The following is an 18,432-nucleotide window of genomic DNA, read 5'->3' as shown; positions in this document are numbered from 1 at the left end:
AACATACAGAGAGATGTTATAACGAAACACAATTCAATTAATTTGTAATCATAAAGAATGCATTTAAAAAGCCTCATAGATATCATGATGATAGGGAGCGTAGGCCATGGCAGCACTGTTTACTGACATTTAGGTGGATTTAAGTGGGCAGCAGTCCAAGGTTGGATTAATAAAGGAAGTTATAACAGTGCAAAGTGCTGTGCATGCTCACTGATGACCGTCTGACTAAAGAGTACACTGTAAAACTGTGTGTGGGATTTAAAACCAGTCATGAATCTCACAGCTCCATGACAGACAGCGTCCCACAGTTGAAGAGAGCGAGTTGAGACGATGTACAAAACCTCCCCATAGTCCAGGAGAGGTAAGAAAGTGGCAACAATAAGTCATTTCCTAGCATTAAAGGATAAGTTCACCCACGATGAAAAAATGATCGTTATAATCACCCCCATGCTGAAGGAAAGTCAGGTAAAGTTTTGTAGTCAAAACATTTCTGGAGCTTTATAGCAAAACAGCGCTGCAGCGTTCTCCTAAACAACTGAAGTATATGGGGACTTGTTTTAACACATAAAAAACAATGGTAAAAAAACATAAAGTGGATCCATACAGCTCATCAGGCGTACTCCAAGTCCCCTGAAGCGCCGAGATCTCAAATTGATTAGGAAAGATGTTATTTACAGAAACCTTCACTAGTAGAAAGCGTTGCACCCAGTCTTCAGCGGGTTCACAAGCTTGACCACACTAAGTGGGTGTCTTTTCAAATCAATTTGAGATCACGAGCTTCTGGAGACTTGAGTTACGCCTGATGAGCTGTATGGAGCCATATGAGGCTTTTTTAATTTGATTTGTTTAAGTCTCAAAACAAGTCCCCATCGACTTTGGCTGTTTAGGAGAATGCCGCGACGCTGTTTTGCTGTGGAGCTCCAGAAGTGTTTCCTAAGTGAAAAATAAACCAATTTTTAGTTTAAATTTCCCTTAAAAGATGATCAATATAACATTTAAAAGAAATACTTGAATCAGTTGTGGTGCCTAATCTTGAATTTTGACGCAGGGTAGAACAGCTGACACAGGTTGTTCAGAAATGATTCAGATTGTGATGATGTTGAGAATAATAGTGGAGCGACATATTATTTATGGAGCAGCATCAACCAGATTTACTACAGGCCTGCTGCACTGCGATGTTCTGACATCATGAACAGAAAAAGCGCTTTTTGCCGAGTCAGACAGATCCTGCAGAGGCACTTCCCACTGTAACATCTTGTGTTGGGGGTCACTCCTGACATGTTACATGACACTTTGATTTTTGAGCATCTAGTTGGTGTTGTGGGATCTCGTGCAGGCCACTTATACAATGTATTTTTGGGACAGGGTCTTTATTTTCTCGTGTGTCAGCATTCTACAAAGGTCAAGTAAAGTGAGACTGATTTATTTGGCTATGGGCTGGAAGAGAGCTCAGTCTCCTGAGAACGACTTGCTGCTGCTTGTGTGGACTGGATGTGATGAAATCAAAATGTCATGAACTAAATGTAGTCCAATGAATGAAAGTGATGGGAAAAATAACAACCCAGTGATGTACTCCCGGGCTGGTTTTGTAGAGATTGTTTTGAAGTAACAGTTTAAGTAATATCCACATCGGTCGTGATGTAACCGCAATCATCTACACGAGTTCTTATGATGCAGACATTCATTCTGAACACAGACGTCAGTAGGTGCACGAAAAACGGATTATACGAGCGTGAGATAAATAGTAGTGGTAAGAACGTGAGATAACTGATTAGGTTGCATAATGACGATTAAAGGCACCCAAGTCAACGATGATGAATCGATGAAAACGCTCGACAGCAGCTCCGGCTGTATTGAACGAAGCCTCAAGGGCAGAGAGGATGATATCGGAGGAACGTTTTTAAGCACTGGAGCAATCGCTACATATCTGACCCCCTGAAGACACAAAACAAACCATGATGCTGAGTTATGAGTATGAAAGTACAGCAAGGTGCAAAGGTCTTCAGAAAACGTCTATACACGAGACAAGTACACGAGACTTCCTGGTGGAAGATGGAAAGTTATCTTCAAGGTTAAAGGAGATAAAGACAAAACACATAAACAACTTTTAAAACAAGGTCACCTGTGTCTTGATTAGTCTCAGTCTTTCACAACTCACTGCAAACAAATCAAACCAAAGATTTGCTTTTTGAAATTTATGTTTTTGATATCTGTGTGTTCAGGACTGCACAAACGTCTCTGCAATGGAAGTTCTGAATATGTAGAAATGCTTTTCCTCTATCTTGTTCTGCTTGGGTTTTCAAAGACAGATCTTCTAATTTTTGCTCTTGGCACTGCGGCCCAGATGCTCATCTTCAGTTTCTTGGTGATTTAAGGCCACACAGAAGTCTGACACAAATGAAATTCACCAAACCAGACATTTGTAATTAATCTTGGCTTGCCTGAGTAACGGGGGATTAATATCGATTATGAAAACCATAATAAGAAATCCTGTGGAAGAATGGCTTCATTGTGCTGTGGTGCGGTGCGAGCTGATGTGGCCCAGTTGTAGATCATGCTATGGAGCGCAGCAGGGATAGCCTGAGAGGTACCCGGTATTTCCCCTTACTGTACTGGCTCAGTGCCCAGAAGGGAGGCTGCTATACTCCGAGACTAGTGTGCTAAAGTTCATTGCTACAGTCTGTCTGTCTGGGTGGTATCAGAAGAGTGTATATGCGCCCAGAGGTGCAGATGAATGAGCGTGTGTCTAGAGTGGTTGTGTTTGCTGTTTTTCTCTTATCCAGCAGGCTGGTGAGCTCCTCTTCAACACCACTAACCATCATGATACAAATGCTCTTGTGAAAGAGTCATAAACAGGATGTAAATGATTTTAGTTACAGGCCAATTATTTACAGGAAAATTTATATTACTACAACATTTAGCATTGAACTACTCAATGGTTTTCATTGAACTGCCACTTGGAGTGGTGAAAGCTGAAACAAATGTATTGATCACTCTGACCGGTCAGTGTTAATGTTTAACGGGGGGGGGGGGGGGGATGGCCCAAAAACCTTAACTGTAACCCTAACCATAAAGCCAAAGGTGGTCGGTCTGGGGGAAGAGAATAGGAATACTACAGGTAGCAGTGTGTCTCTTTGATCCTCTTGCTCTTCTGCGACTACACAATGCTACCTGTCACTTTCATCATGAAGGTGACGCGGCTCTATAGAGAATATAGGCTTAATATAGCATTAAACTGAGTAATTATGTATAAGGTTTACAGAAAATATCACATCCAAGACAAAACATGATAATCTGGTTCAGTCAGATTAAAGCAACACCATGTAACTTTTAAAGTAATTCTGGAGAAAGACAGTCGATTGTTGAGTCTCATTCCCAAATCGTCAAATACCAACGCTTTGGGTTAATGGTTCAGGTCCAAAAGGCAAAGACAGGATTTGATATATGATTGTGATTGGTGGTTAACAGGTGATGATTGGATGGATGGCTGGAAAGAGACTCAATCAACTATCCTTCAGCAGAAAGTTACATAGTGTTGCTTTAAGGATCAACGAGTCAGACAGACTAGACTACTACATCAACCAAACAAGCCCTCTGCCCCTGCACTGTCTCTGCTGCTAGGGATGGAGATTGGGGATGGCTGAAAAACAAGGAGGACGGAGTCCCCCTCAAATCACCAACTGACTCTAAATATTTAAACTGTATATTTATTATTCATAAGGCTATTTGTCAACTGTTCATTACTTTTAGCTGACAAGCTGGGGAATCACAGCATTAAGTACTCACTCAAAGAGTACAATTTCAGTGATTGAGCGTCTGTGTTAGGTTCCTCTACTATTCATATTCATACATGCATGTTGTTCCCATTCGTCTAAATAAATAGTTTGCTCTTTATGGTGTTTATGGTGCTTTAGACGTGTTCACACACAAAATGTTATCTGTATAACAATAAACTGAAGAGATTCTTTGAACAGAGTTATGACATCAACATTTGCCAAATGCCCAACAGCTGCTCGTGAGCACACAGGATATGAGGATGTGGTAATGAAAGAATCAAAATAGAGCAATAAAATTACTGAAAAATGATCTTTACTGCCTTACATGTGGTAACTGATTAAGATTGTGCAGTTTTTTTTAAAGACACGTTCACATCATGAATATAAAATAGGTATTTAAGGTGTGGTAAAGGGCATCTGTTAGATACAGAGCACATGTGGACGCCAGATGTGATCTGTCATATAAATAAGTCTTTTTCATGAATATGATGTATGTCCACCACATTTTTTTTCCTGAGAAGTGTCTCAAAGGCAAAGAGCTACTGTATTAGAATTGATAATTGACTATACAAAAAATAACTATGATGATTTTTCACTAAAATCTATGATTGACTGCCGATTGTGTTCACACAGTGTGATATTTACTTGTGCAGAAACATCATCCTGTAAGGAATGGATGGACAAACAAAATGCTGTTAGTATGGCAAAGACAACTTGGAAGAAACCCTGGGAAGGAACCAAAGTTGGATCCATGTGGAGATGTTGAAGAAGTGCTAAGCGCAAATCTCTATTTTCACAGGACAGATTGAGCCTAACCTATAGCCAGCATGCATCAGTCTAGACATGACTTGTGACCCCATGGCACTTATTTTGGTCATCCAATGCAAGCTGACTTAAATAATGAAGCAGTCATGATGTTATGAGCAGCAGGTGTAAACAGTTAGAGAGCCGAGGAGAGCTGCAGCTGCTCCCCCCTTCAGAATGATTACTGGTGTCCATCAGCGGCAATTACTTACTTTGGAAGGTTTGGACGGATCAGATTTCCTAATATTTATCACTTACATGTGGTGGTTGGGCAAACATGGACACGCAATAAAGATAGCAGTGTTTTTAGTTACGACCTGATAGTTTACTCAAATAGTTTAAATTATTTTCCGAGAGTGCTGGTTTGGTCATCTGGCTGGAGCAATATTGTTCTCATAGAGATTTTTTTAGTTTTGATGTCCAGACTCCAAGTCACTGAATGCAAACTGATTCTGTAGAAATGATTCTTGAGATATGAAAAAGCTTAACAGCTGTGCCTTTGGTGCTTAGCATAAAAAAAGAAGATTTATTAGAAATGGGTAAAAATGTGTTTTAAAGCCTGAAATTCCACACTGGATGTTTTACCTTCGCTCTGCAGAATGATGTATGTGCAGACTTTGACACTAAAATGTCTTTTCATATTCAGCTGCTGACGTGGGAAAGATTCTGATCACCTGAAATCTCAGTTTAACACGTGTACGTACAAGCTGAGTTTACTTCAGACACCAATCCTCGTTCAATATGTAACTTTATGTGTGATGTGTGATGACACCTGAAACCTCTCTTGGACTCCTGAAAAATAATAATAAATAAGATAAATCAAAGCATTCACGAGACGTCAGGGTGTTTTTCAGCATTTTAGTGGCAACCGACTGACGTCGGGACAGCCTGTAGCCGTCTTTATGGCGACAAGACCATGTGCAACATATAGAAATGTGAAGTTTCAACATGTCCGTGGTTTGCACAGACGTACATTGCCAACCTTTTTCTGGCAATTGGGTAGTGGCCCATGGACATGTCACCAATGAAATACCACATGTAAGGTCAGTCTTTGTCATCCCATGCAGGGAAGAGGTGCAGACCAATACAAGAAAAGAAGAACTACTTTATTGTAGATTTCAAACAGAGTCAAACATAATAGGCAGAGGAGAGAGGTTTGAAAAAGTAAACAAGTGATTCGAGGTCAAGAGAGTGTTTTTTGGAGAGATGAGTTTGCAACACAAGACAGAATGAAAGAGCTGTGACTCTTGAAACTTCATTTCAGTCTGAGGGGAGCCAGCAGGTACTGGTGATGGGTTTAGGTGGAGGAATTACCCAAACTACTGAAGGACAGGAGTACAGGCTCAACCACAATGGGATATTTTCTTCCCAATAGTCACAGGCAGTCATGCAGTATGGGGTTGGACACAGTTCAGAGACAAAGAGAACAAAAGATTAGATTGGAAACTCAGGTCAGTGGAGGTTTCTCATTAGTCCAGAGTGGAGAGTCCCAAGTGAGGAAGGATTTGATGCTAGCCTGCAGGATGGCAGGTTTGCTGTGATGTGGCTGTGCAGAATCTCAACATTATTGTTAACGCTGTGGGAAGAAACAAGTAAGGATTTTCTGTTGGAGTGCAGCAGCTCAGATGGTTTTGGCTGAGCCTGAGGTAACGGGCAGTCATCCAGCTGGAGATGTCAACCAGGCCGCAGAGCTGCACACCTCAACCTGAGTATCAGGAAGGAAAGAGAGGCAGAGTTTATGTGCCAGTGGCTTGGTAACGAAGTAGGAATGTTTTGATGTGATTATGAATGTATAAAGAAGATCAGATCAGAGACCTTTTTCATGATAAATGATGAGTTCAGTTAGACATGGAACAATGAGTGCACACATACAGAGATCCCCTTGTTGGCCTGTGTTGGAGTCTGGTGGTTTACAGTATTAACGGCTTTGAAAAGGTCTGGGAGAGTGAAGACTGAGGAAGATGGAGCAGTTTAAAGGAGTGGTTCAACTTTTTGTGAGATTAACTTTCTCGCCAAGAGTTACATGAGAAGATCGATACCACTCACATATCAGTACTGTAAATATAGCACCACGGTCAGCAGACAGTTAGCTTAGCTTAGCACAAAGACTAGAAAATGGGGGACATGTAAAATTTCAATTCATTTGTTTAATCACTATAAAAAACGTGTACAAAGAAGTTCTGTTTTTATGGTGTGCTTATGTGCCTGACTATTTCTTGGCCAAGAGCAGTAACTTCCTGTTTCCAGACTTCAGTAACTTTGGCACTTTGGGAAGTGTGAAAGTTTCCTGGCCAAGAAATAGTACAACCATACAACTGCAGGCATTATTATCGATCCCACTGCTTTTCTTGCAAGACCCATCCTACTCCTCCTCTGATTTGCTTGCATCAATTGTTTTCGTATGATGAAAGCATCGACGGCTTCATGGTGCTGGTACTCCCTGCTATACGTCCAACACGTTTTTTGAAAGGTAGAAGGTCAGAAAGTTCAAAGTTCAACTTTCTCTGACATACATTTTCATGGCGCTAGCAGTCCGCTGGACAACCAGAGGGAGAGAAGGTGGTCAGTGGGCCACGATGACTTAACTGTTTAATCAGACCTCAAAAGAGACAAGAATTAGCTAGCTAGCATGCTATTTCCTAAGTGTATGTTCAGGTTGTCTGGTGTTGGGTTGTGTCTGTGTTTTTCTTGCAGTTGGTTTGTAAAACAAACAGCCAACAGTGTTGTTGATGCAGCAAATTGTGAGCCGTAGTGTCCCAAGTAAACACATCAAGCTCTTTGGCTGTCACAGCTGCAGTGTCTCTGGGCTAGTGAGGTAGATCAGACACGGGGGTGTCCGCAAGAAAAACAGACATAACATTAACCAGCGCCACAAGTACTCATGACTATGAGTTAACAGTTTGAGTCAAACATAGAGAATGCAACTGATCAGAGGCCGAGTAGGGCGGGTGTTGCAGGAAAACCAGTGGGATCCATGATAATGCTGCTGGTAGACATATTTTGTTGGCTAGCTGTTTCCTCCTGTTTCCAGTCTTTGTGCTAAGCTAAGCTAACTGACTGCTGGCTGTAGCTTCATAATAACCATTCAAACAAGAGTTGGATTATCTTCTCATCACATTCTTGGCAAGAAAGCAAATAATTATAAATACGACAAACTACACTGCTTTAACTGTGTACTGAGAGCTAAATTGCATCTATGAACCTGACAGAGGAGAAAGGTGACAATGAAATCAGTTACTAAAGTTTTAGCACATTCTGTGTTATAACTCATGGACAGCTGCCTCTGTAAGCACTATCAGAGGGGGATTACCCGTTGACCTCAATAACTGATGACCAGATGCAACAGATTCTTTGGGTATGAAGCAAAGGCAGCATCCACATCGCTTTACTAGTGTTGCCAAGTGCTAATGATTAGATTTCCCTTTTTTTATTCCCCCTCAGTGCATTTAATTAAACTCTTGTTTGATGACCTGATGGTACTAAAATGTTAGATGATGTACTTTGGCTGACACAAATGGCTTTGTTGCCACATGGCAATAATGAATGATAACAGAACAGCGGCTCTTCAACAACATCACAGATTTTATGGTTAACAATTTCACACCATAAAAATCTGTGAATACTTCCTGTATTCATCAAACCACATGTGGAATTGAGGAAATGAGACAGAATTCAGCTGAAAGGTTCAATCTTTGAAGTTTGGTAAATAATTCTCAGAACAAGGTTCAATTAACTGAGTTTTTTCATGCTTTCAGTCACATTACATGGCCTTCCTCAGCAGATGGGGATGCTCAGCTGTCATGGACGGCAATGAGGTGTGGATGAAAGCTTCTGAAAATCCAAGTAAGTCGACGTGTGTTGAGAATTATTTGCCATTTGACTCCAATCTCCAAGGTCAAGAGCAACTTTAAGGGGTTAGATGGCGAACAATATTACAATCACTCGGAAAAAAATGAAATATGCATCATACAAAGCTTGATAATGTGCCACGTAGCAAATAAACAAGCCTTTTCTCCCCTCGTTGCAGTTTGTAGTGCTCTACAACAACAGGAAATTCTCTTCAGTCAAGAATAAATCATTGCCAATACATCCACGAATATGCTTTTCATGGGCACATATAACCAGAGTGATTGCTTTAACTATTGAAATCATAACCTGATGCCATTTAGCTTGGAGCAGAAAGTGTCATGGGTCTGAGCAAATACTGTTGTATGAGAGTGGACATGGATTTTACATGTTCATCACCTGGTCACAGGTGGACTTTAGCCCACAAGCACATGGTAAATACGTACATTTTGTACTGTATACTTAGAATATTTAAGGGGAAGGAAAACAAAAATACTGTCAGCCTGCTGCATATTCACAGAAGAGGTTTCAAGATCAGTTTTTTTTTTAATACTGGAAACAATCCCTTTATTCATATCAGTGTGCAGCAGAAGATGAATAAGTATAAAGAGGTTAAATATTTCCGCTTATTAATGGGACTTTTACCTCATGAGAGCTTCAATGTCTCTCTGCAATCATGTAAAGTTTTCCAGTGTCTGGGTTTCTATCACTGAGGCATGTGCCGTCCTGTTTTTAATCACCACCCCCTGCAGCAGCAAAAGAGCCCAAACTCCTGACAGATATAACTACCAACCTGTAATAAACTGCTTAAATCATGAAATGAGCATGAAAACCACAGTTTCTGTTACAGACTTCTTTGATTTGGACTCACAGAGATGCTCAGCAGATATGTCGAGTAGATGAAAATAATAATAAAAATAATAACAAGTCTTATTATTTATCGTGTGACATAACATGTAAGAGTATCTTAAGCTGTTGTAAAATTGCGTTTTTTACGGAGTAAAATAAATTATATTAGCAATAACTACTGGCAATTTAAAAATGTCCTCAAATGTATAGGCATTAAACTAGTTCCACATGTTGTTGACTAATTAAGTTTAGAGATTTTATCACAGCGATCGCTCTGAACACTGTGCTGCATTCACTTCTCGGAGGACGTGTTGCAGCTTGCAGGGTTATTTTTAAACCAGACAATGACACATAGCAAACAAGCCCGACGTAGATCACTGGAAAACTTCTCAGTCTAATCCATCACAGATCCAGTCGCCAATACAGTGAAAAACCACCATAGAGCCAACAAAGTTATATCATTGGATAGAAAGGAGTTTCAGATGAATAGCTTGCAATCAATTGCTAGATTAGAAAAGATGGCTGCAATCAGTACAACCTAAACTCCTCTTGAAATCAAGTTAAAGGACATGTCCCCAAAATAGCTGCGACACAAAACACAACATATAATCCACAATGAACCAAACCCAACACTGACCTTTTGTTTTACTATAAGAATTTACAGCTTTACAGGAAATCCAAAAGCAGCACTTTGGAGCTTTTGCAGAAAAAATAAAAAATAAAAAAAATAATATGAAGATGATTAAAAAATTCATTAAAAAAAGCAATGCACAACACTTCATGAGTCAAGTCAGAATAGAGATCCTGTTATGATTTCATTCCCTTGTGCTGTCTTTTGTAAGCTGATGGATCAAATACATAAATTATGTGTAAAACTCAAATCCTTGATCAAGTAATGATGTCAATGTTTGTAACGAGAAGAACTGTTCATCTGCCGGGGGACTGAGCCACAGCCTCCAGCTCCGCAGAGCGGCATTATCCTCCACAAACACATGACGGCATGAGGCAATTATTTCAGTTTTTTGAATGTCCAAACTGTTTGGTCTTAGTTTAAATCCTCGATCCTCCGGAAAACTGCGAGGAAATTCTTCCCTCCATTTCTCTGGACTTTCTTTCCTTCTTCTGTGCAGGTGCCCAATCGACTTATAATGACATCACCAACCTGTCAAAATAAGATTGAACACTGCATTTATAAACGTAACCGTTCATTTGTGACAGCGATTATTCAAACTATTCATGTATTTATGAATGACTTTTAAAAGGCATAGTACATCATTTAGGGAAATTCCCCTATTTCTTTTCTTGCAAGGAGTTAGGTGAAAAGTTTATGACTCTTGTGTCTATACAGTAAACATGAAACTGCCACTAGCCATAATAGAGCTAATTATAATGTTTGTTTAAAGTAACGTTCAAATAGAAAACCTATCATATTTAGCACTAAATTAGTGAAAATATCGTCACGACCTGCAATCATGGGGATGAAAAGCTGCATGACCACGTACCAGTTCTTCCTCAGAGACACGTGTAAACAGTGAATGTTCGCTGAAGTGCTTCACCATCCAGACGTGCACCTCCTCCACATCTGTCATGGTATACACCAAACCCTGACAAACAAAGGGAGGTTAATAACACAGTTCTAGGAAAGGTAAGTTAACAAAGCTTCACTGGGGGGTTATCACCGATCCAAGTATTGATCACAAAATAAAGAGTCAGGTGGTTTCATCACCTGTGGAGAGCACCGCTCCTTTCTAAAAAGATAAAAATAACCTACAGACAACACAGAGGTTAATCACCTACAGCACTGTAGTTTACTTTGGAGGCTGGATAGATAACATTTCTAGAACGAGGATTTCGTAGAAAATGTAGCTATGGCACAGATTTCCACACCAGTGCATGTCAGCAAATATGAGTTTTACGTCAGAGAAGGCAAGAAGAGTGCCTGTTGTCTGCAGTTAATCACACCTGTTACTCTTTCAGGTGTGGTCTGACTCAAAATATATTCTCTAATAAGAAAATAGACTTGAGTTAATTTTGGTGTGAAACTGCCTCTATGAGTGAGCGGTTTCTTGACAGCCTCCCTGCCCACCAGCACAGTCATGGCTATGCGCCAATGCTGAAGGCCCTTGAAGAGCTTACACACACATGCACGCACGCACGCACGCACGCACGCAGGCACACACGCATGCACAAATGCATCAATGCACACACCCGAGGAAAAAAACGATAAAGCCAAATTTAGACACAAGCCCCCCATTGTTCCCAAAAACCTCCATCATCGCTCACGCCTCATTCAAGTGTCCCGCTGCTGCTCTGACAGGCAGGAGCAGGGTGTGTGCAGAAGGCAACCAGCTGCAGGCCACTCCGGTTGCTCAATTTTGTTTCAGTGAATTCATGGATTTCTGCACACTGCAATCAATTGATAAAATGAGAAGGAAAGTGCCAATTTGTTGTGCAACCATTAGCTTTTTTTTTTTGTTTGAGCTATTAAGTTAATGAATGTAATTCAAATCTCCTTCCTTGTGTTAATGGTCACAAAAGTATCAGCTGCAGATATTTAAAAATCTCTGACAATACAACCAAAACTACAGTAACTGCATAAAACTTATGAAATTAATTTTTTTTATTGTCAATAAATCCCATTAAAACCCTGAATGTGTATTAGTCCACAAACTAGAATCCTCATTTAGTGCTGTTTGAGTAATGTTTTCTTAAAAGTGCCCATTTGCTTTATAAGAAATCATTTTACCAATTAAATGGTTTATTTGTGACCAGTGGAACTAAGTGCTAGTAGACAATAAGAAAAATATGACATAATGCTTTATCTTTTAAGAGAGATATACCTTAAAGGGAAAATATTTTTTACCTGTGTTTTGGCTGAAGGAACCATTCAAAAGTTTGAACTCAATTTTGTAACCGTTTTCAATTTTAAAAAAATATTCAGAGAACAAACAACACAAAGTACTGCAAAGAATAGTTTGATGTGCACCCTTTGCTGCAACTTACAACTAATTTCATCATCAATAAATCTATTATTTATAAACTTCAAACTAAGAAACATAAGAAACTTCCTCAGAGCTCGAGGTAAAATCTTCAGTTTCCTTGTTTTGACCAACAAACACACTAAAACCCCAAGGATGTATATTTAATAAAGATCAGTATTCCCATATTTAACAAGCTGAAAGTGCATTTTTGCTTAATAAATGACTTAAATTCATCAAAATAATTGCCAATTAGACATACGTTGCTCGACGAGCAAGTCTTATGTACATACCCCAACTCTCAGTGTGTAGGCATACTCTGCCAACAATGTCGGACTAATGATCCTCCATTTGTGCTTGGTCTTCTTAAAGTGAGGGTCAGGGAAGAGGAAGAACATCTTACTGAGCTGAAAGACAAAATGGTCGGAACACAATGTTTTAAAAACAGTTTTTAGACTTCAGTCATGCAGTCGTGCTTCTAAAATGTGTGAACGTCAACTTAAATGTGGCCCCCCATTTTATTTTGTCGACTGATTTAAGCAGCGCAGATTGCAAAACTGGAATTCCCCTTCGTGATTCTTTTTCTTTCCGTGTCTCGGTCTTTGACAAGTGCACAAGTGAAGGCTCCATTGACATTAGTCTGGCTGATAAATTAAAAACCATTCCAGTAACTTTTTATTAGTTAAAAATAAATAATGTCAGGTATAGACAGAGAGACGTGGGGATAATCACTGGGGACTGCTCCCGCCTCAGGGGCCACTTCAGTGCTGATGGAAGACGGAAAAACCATAACACACTGAATCACTTTTGGGTTACAAAACATACTAAGAGGAGGGGAAAAAAAGAGAGGTATTTCAGGTCTTTGGAATATGCTGCTTCGACAACTTGAAACACATCATGCATGTGACAAGGCTTGGGACTAGACTCTAAGAAACTAGTCTGGGTGGTCGTTTACTTCTTTGAAAGCTGGGGTGGTGGCGACGAGTCATGAGTGAGGAAGACAACCACTGCTAAAGCAAGCTGCAGCGGGGGAAATCTTCATCTCTCCTAACTGAATACAAGTCGAGAGATGCAGTTTGTGAACAAGTTTTAAAATGGTAGTAATATTGTTGCAAAAATAAAGCAGCTTTAATGCAAAAAAACCCCAAAACAAGTCAAACTTGGCCAGAAGCCTAAACTCAGGCTGTAGAAATAATAGTCCTATTATTCAAAATGACCTGAAACAGCATATTAAAATAATTTGATTTTAAACAATTAAATCAATGTAGGTTCCCCATAAATGTGTCAGTGTTACAGCAATTACACTCCTGTGTTCATTTCTCCGTTTATACTCACTTGGGGCATTTGAGGTGAAGTTTTTTATCCGGAGTACCCAAATTAACCCTGGTACACTAAGTCCACTGAGTCCACTGTGTAATCTAATGCGAGTTTCAACAAGTCACAGATTACCGGAGCTAATTGGAACGGATAAATGGCGTCTTGCACTGCTCTATACTCAGCTGATGCGATACCTTGCGTGTCTGTCAATGACCCCATTGTTGTGAAATCCAGGATTTATTGAGCAATCCGTATAAATTGATTCAGCCCATATGTTAACCCTGAGGAAAGTAATTATTTTAAGTCAGAAACGTCTGGCCTATGTACTCTTATTACCTCGGCAGTGCCAGGACAGACTGTCAGCTTTAATTTACAGTTATTAAAGGTCAAGTCGGATGAGCTATTATAGAACTGCAGGCCTTTTGTGTGTGAGCTCCAATTTACTTCCAATCAACGTCACATATGTTTATTTTTACATATAGTAAGTAAGTAAAGGGAGCAGGGCTGCCCATAGCCGGGCCCGCAGGCCAAACTTGGCCCACGATACGTTTGCTTTGGCCCGGCAGATGTTTTTTTATTTATTTTAATTAATTCACCTCATTTTATAAGTTCAGCTGAGATCAAGACCTCTTTTACAAGAGAGACCTGGTTGACGTAGCAGCCGTACAAAATCACAACATAGTAAAATGCAACATGTAAAACACGAGTCACAAAACTCCACAATAAAAACAGAACAACAGCTATTCAAACATTTACACCAAAAATAAAATTATAATATTAATCACTGTTAATGCTTGTGAGGTCTAAAGGCTCTTTAAAGGGTAACTACACTAATTTTACACATCAAAGTGTGTCTGCAGGTCTTGGAGAGTACTAATACATACGTGAAAGAAGCAGTATAAAGCCTTTTGTGGCTCCAGAGGAAGCTGCATTTAATGTGATAAAATGCCTCCAGTGATGTCACTCAGTGGATAAACTGCACTGTGGGTAATGTAGGCCAGGTTTTAAAGAAGAAGAATACATTCAATAAAAAAGGTGATCTCTCTGGTTCTGCATGAATGAATGAAAATGTATTTCGGACGTGTAAAAAATAAAAAATAAAAAATTTTCACCAAATAAGCACAATAAAAGGAAAAGCATGTTACAAAGTATATTCAATTAACAAGCATCGACATGCCTGGAAAAGAGCAGGAAGAAGTATACACTTTTTAAATCCAACCCCTTCTCCACAACTCAGTAATTCATCTTTATCAATTTACTTCCATTCCTGAACCTGTGTACCTTCGTATGCTCTCATCTAACTATATACAATCAATATACTATATTTTCAATTAATATATAACATATTAAATATAAATACATTTACATACATACACACACATATGTATATATGCATATACTGTATATGTGCTGAACACACATACATATACATACATACACGCGTATAGACCAAATTTCTATAACTTATTATAAGTTATTAACACATATTTATATTTTAAAATTAAATTTCTTCCTCAAATTATAACCCCCCTCTCTATTAATTCATCAGATTACATGCACCTTCCTCTGGAGCCACAAAATGCATTATACTACTCCGCAAGACCCGTAAACACACTTTAATGTGTAAAATTGGTGCAGTTACCCTTTAAATATGTAGGCTGCATAATTTTTAATTTCTCATAATCTGAGAACGGTGAGCAGAGCGACACATCAGGGAGGAACTAAGTAAATTAAGGGAACTTTGGATCCTACCACTGTTTTGTATCATAACAGTACAATATGGTGTTTACTTTTGGCCGGTGGCTCATCATTAAGTCCCACCTTTGGACCTTTAAGGAAAATGCTTGGGCACCGCTGACCTAGAGTCTGTTCCACAGTTGCCTTCATGAACCAGTATACATCTTGTATGGTTCATATTTAAAGCAAACACATTTACTTTTTTTTTGACAAATGTATAAAGTTTTGAGCACTATATAGATTTACAACACATATCTCACACAACTCAATAGTGATATATGCAACTTCATCATTCGATACACATACACTGAAGTCATTTTCACAGTCCTACCAATGTGTAAACAGTGTGCTGGTCTGTATTAGTGTTTATACCACGGCCACTGAGACTCCTTGATTCGGATTGGTTAGAAGGTGTTGATCAACACTGATTAATGTGCCACTATTAAACTGTATGTAAAACACCCATGTGTCTTTAGTTAATTGAGGAGATTGAAAGGAAATGGAAAAAGGGAATGGTAATGGAGACTTTGGTGGACAAAGGTCAGTCGAAAAACATTGTTTGAACAAATTTACAAACAAATGTAACGAAAATGTCCAATTCCAGTTTTTAAATAGACAAAATTCCCACAATTCCTAAATTCAGTGAAAAACACGAGTTCTGCTGAGGTATCTGTGGCTGATTTTGAGGTGTTTTCTCACATAAAGCACTGTTTGTGACTTTTAGTGTTTGAAATCTAAAAGTGAGTAAAAAAGCACAAAGAACTAAATATTCAATGAGTTCTAGGCTGAGTATATATCAACTTTTAAGGCATATCGATATATTTTCAAATGAGATAGTTTGAAACAATAGCTTTCATTTCAATATAGTTTGATGCTGCACTATATAATCCATCTCCACCTTAATGAATCAGTCTCTTCAGGGCTGTATAGTGCAACATAGGCCCATATGTTACACATGGTACTCAAAAATATGTCTGTGCCATTAATGAAATCAAATCTTGTTTGTGTGAGGTGAATCATAGTGCATTTTGTTTTGATCACAATTGTGGCCTTGACTTGCAAATGAACATTTTGCCCACTTGTGATTTTTGGCCCAGTACTTATGAGTGCTGATACCAATGCAAACAGAAGGCTACGGGAACCAAATATCTAAATCAAACTTACATTATGTCTTAATTTAAACTGTATTCATACACAGGTGGGCTGAAAATAATGCTTCTGAACTTTCAATGCATTTCATGCACAATAGAGAAGTAGCTAACAATAATTTCAGGAGAACAAAAAAAAAGGAGCATTAGTGAGTGAATTTAGCATCCCGGCCCCCGAAGCAGTCCCATCTGTCCTGCCATCACACAGCAGCAAACACACACACACACACATACATATAAACCTACCTGTCCTTTAGCGAAGAAGTTTGGGAGGTACTTCATCGCATTGCTGCGAAGGCACGCGATGTTCTGGTAGTTCCCTGGTTCTGACACCCGCAGTGACTGGATACGATCCCGAACATAATCAGACACTTTCACTCGGATCTCTAGGCCCAGGAGGAGCTTGTCTGGGAAAAGTGGTGATAACTCCACTGTGAGTGAAGGTAAAGACACAAACAGAGACAGCAGGTAAATCAAGTGCACAACTATGACCTGTGAGATCTGTAGGTGGTCAGACCAACAACATATATACCTAAAAGTCCCCCATATCCACATCCAATGTCTGCGAACTCAACTCGAGGGCTCTCTTTCTCAGAGGGGTTGCCAGGGAAGTAATCTGGATACAGCTCAGACCAGTCCATTTCCTCTGGACACACAGGGCTGAGGAGGAAGCAGGAGGTTTTGTATGTATAGGAGGAAACATAAAAACAAGCTGACAGTGTGTGGTGTGGATGACAGAGAATAACAGGGACAATGAGATGGTACAATGTCTTTTTAACTGGAAGCAAATATCTCAGCTCCCTGCCACTGAAACAAAACTTGTGTTTAAGTTAGCAGCTACTTGATTTCTTGTCAACTTCTCCTCGTTTCTACATGCACAGCTGGGGTTGACAGTCTTTACATTAGCAGGCAGTGGCAGGAAGAGCACTGCAGCGCACTGAACTCGGACACATGGACATCATCACTCACTAATCAAACGTGTGGTAAGCCATCGGGTTTGAGTGGGCTCGTTGTCTGTAGTAACGCTTCTGCGGCATCGACGAACTCATGTTGGACTCAGATAAAGACTTCACCCCCCGAAATATTAACACCGTGTCGTTATTATTAAATAAACTCAGGCGTACACTTCTAACAAACCACTTCCAGGCTGTCACGTTTTGTTTCTAGATAGTTTACCAGCGTTTGTAGGTCGCTGCGTTTTTACGTCATCACGAAGCGCCTACGCGGTTGCCAGGTTTGTTGTAAGACAGCAGCATTATACACACTAAGGGACAGTCTGTCTATTGAGCCTATAGCTACACCACGAACTACTCGGCCGCATCACCTCAATGTAAATGTAAAACTTTACACGTGTGGTCTTATATTTAAATGTTTACTGAAGCCAAAGGATCAGCACATGTACCGAACGTATCCAAAGTAAAAGTAGTTTACTTATTATGCAGGTTTAAATGTGGATTTTTTAAAAAGGCATTTATAAATGATTAATAGACTTAAGCTTTTTCAGTCTTTGTAAGAGCAGAAAGAAACATTTGAATTAAAGTAATTACATGTTTTATCGGTTTATTTGTTGTTGTTATTTTCTCCTTGTTAAAATATGCTGCTTGAAAATACTCTGAGGTGTGTTCAGCAATGATACCGACTGTTTCTTGTTATTTGAAAATGCTGGGGGAAAGATTTTCTTATTTTATTACATATGAAATTACTACTAAATACATACTAAGAAATGTAAAAATTACAGGTTATCGTTGTATGAGTTGTGATCAGTTTAATAGTAGGCTAATTTTCTATACTCAATTGGCTTTATATCAGTAGTAGTAGAGACCTCATGCAGTAAAATTACAGATAAAAGGAATGATTAAAGAGAACAAGACACAACCAAACTAAAGAGAAGATTCTGGAAAATAGACCTTTTTGTATGTAGCTGCTTGTATTTTATGTTCTTTATTTCTTGGTCTTGCTACACTAATTGGGAACCGC

The 18,432-nt window shown here is 39.3% G+C and overlaps 1 protein-coding gene across 1 annotated transcript; it reads right to left on the bottom strand.

Moving 5' to 3' along the window:
* Positions 1–9,902: 9,902 nt before the first annotated feature.
* Positions 9,903–17,660, bottom strand: mettl1 (methyltransferase 1, tRNA methylguanosine). The gene is made up of 6 exons (XM_084348062.1): positions 17,425–17,660; positions 16,988–17,115; positions 16,702–16,886; positions 12,547–12,660; positions 10,778–10,879; positions 9,903–10,437 (listed from the first exon to the last, which is right to left on the bottom strand). Exons 1-6 carry the CDS (start codon positions 17,502–17,504, stop codon positions 10,321–10,323), a joined length of 726 nt encoding a protein of 241 aa, XP_084204188.1. The 5' UTR covers positions 17,505–17,660; the 3' UTR covers positions 9,903–10,320.
* Between the last annotated feature and the right edge of the window lie 772 nt (positions 17,661–18,432).

The sequence above is a fragment of the Pagrus pagrus genome (genome assembly GCF_965226575.1).
Source record: "Pagrus pagrus genome assembly, chromosome: 3".
NCBI lineage: Eukaryota > Metazoa > Chordata > Actinopteri > Spariformes > Sparidae > Pagrus > Pagrus pagrus.
Note: the sequence above shows the minus strand (reverse complement) of the source record. Positions and strands in the feature narration are given on the sequence as shown.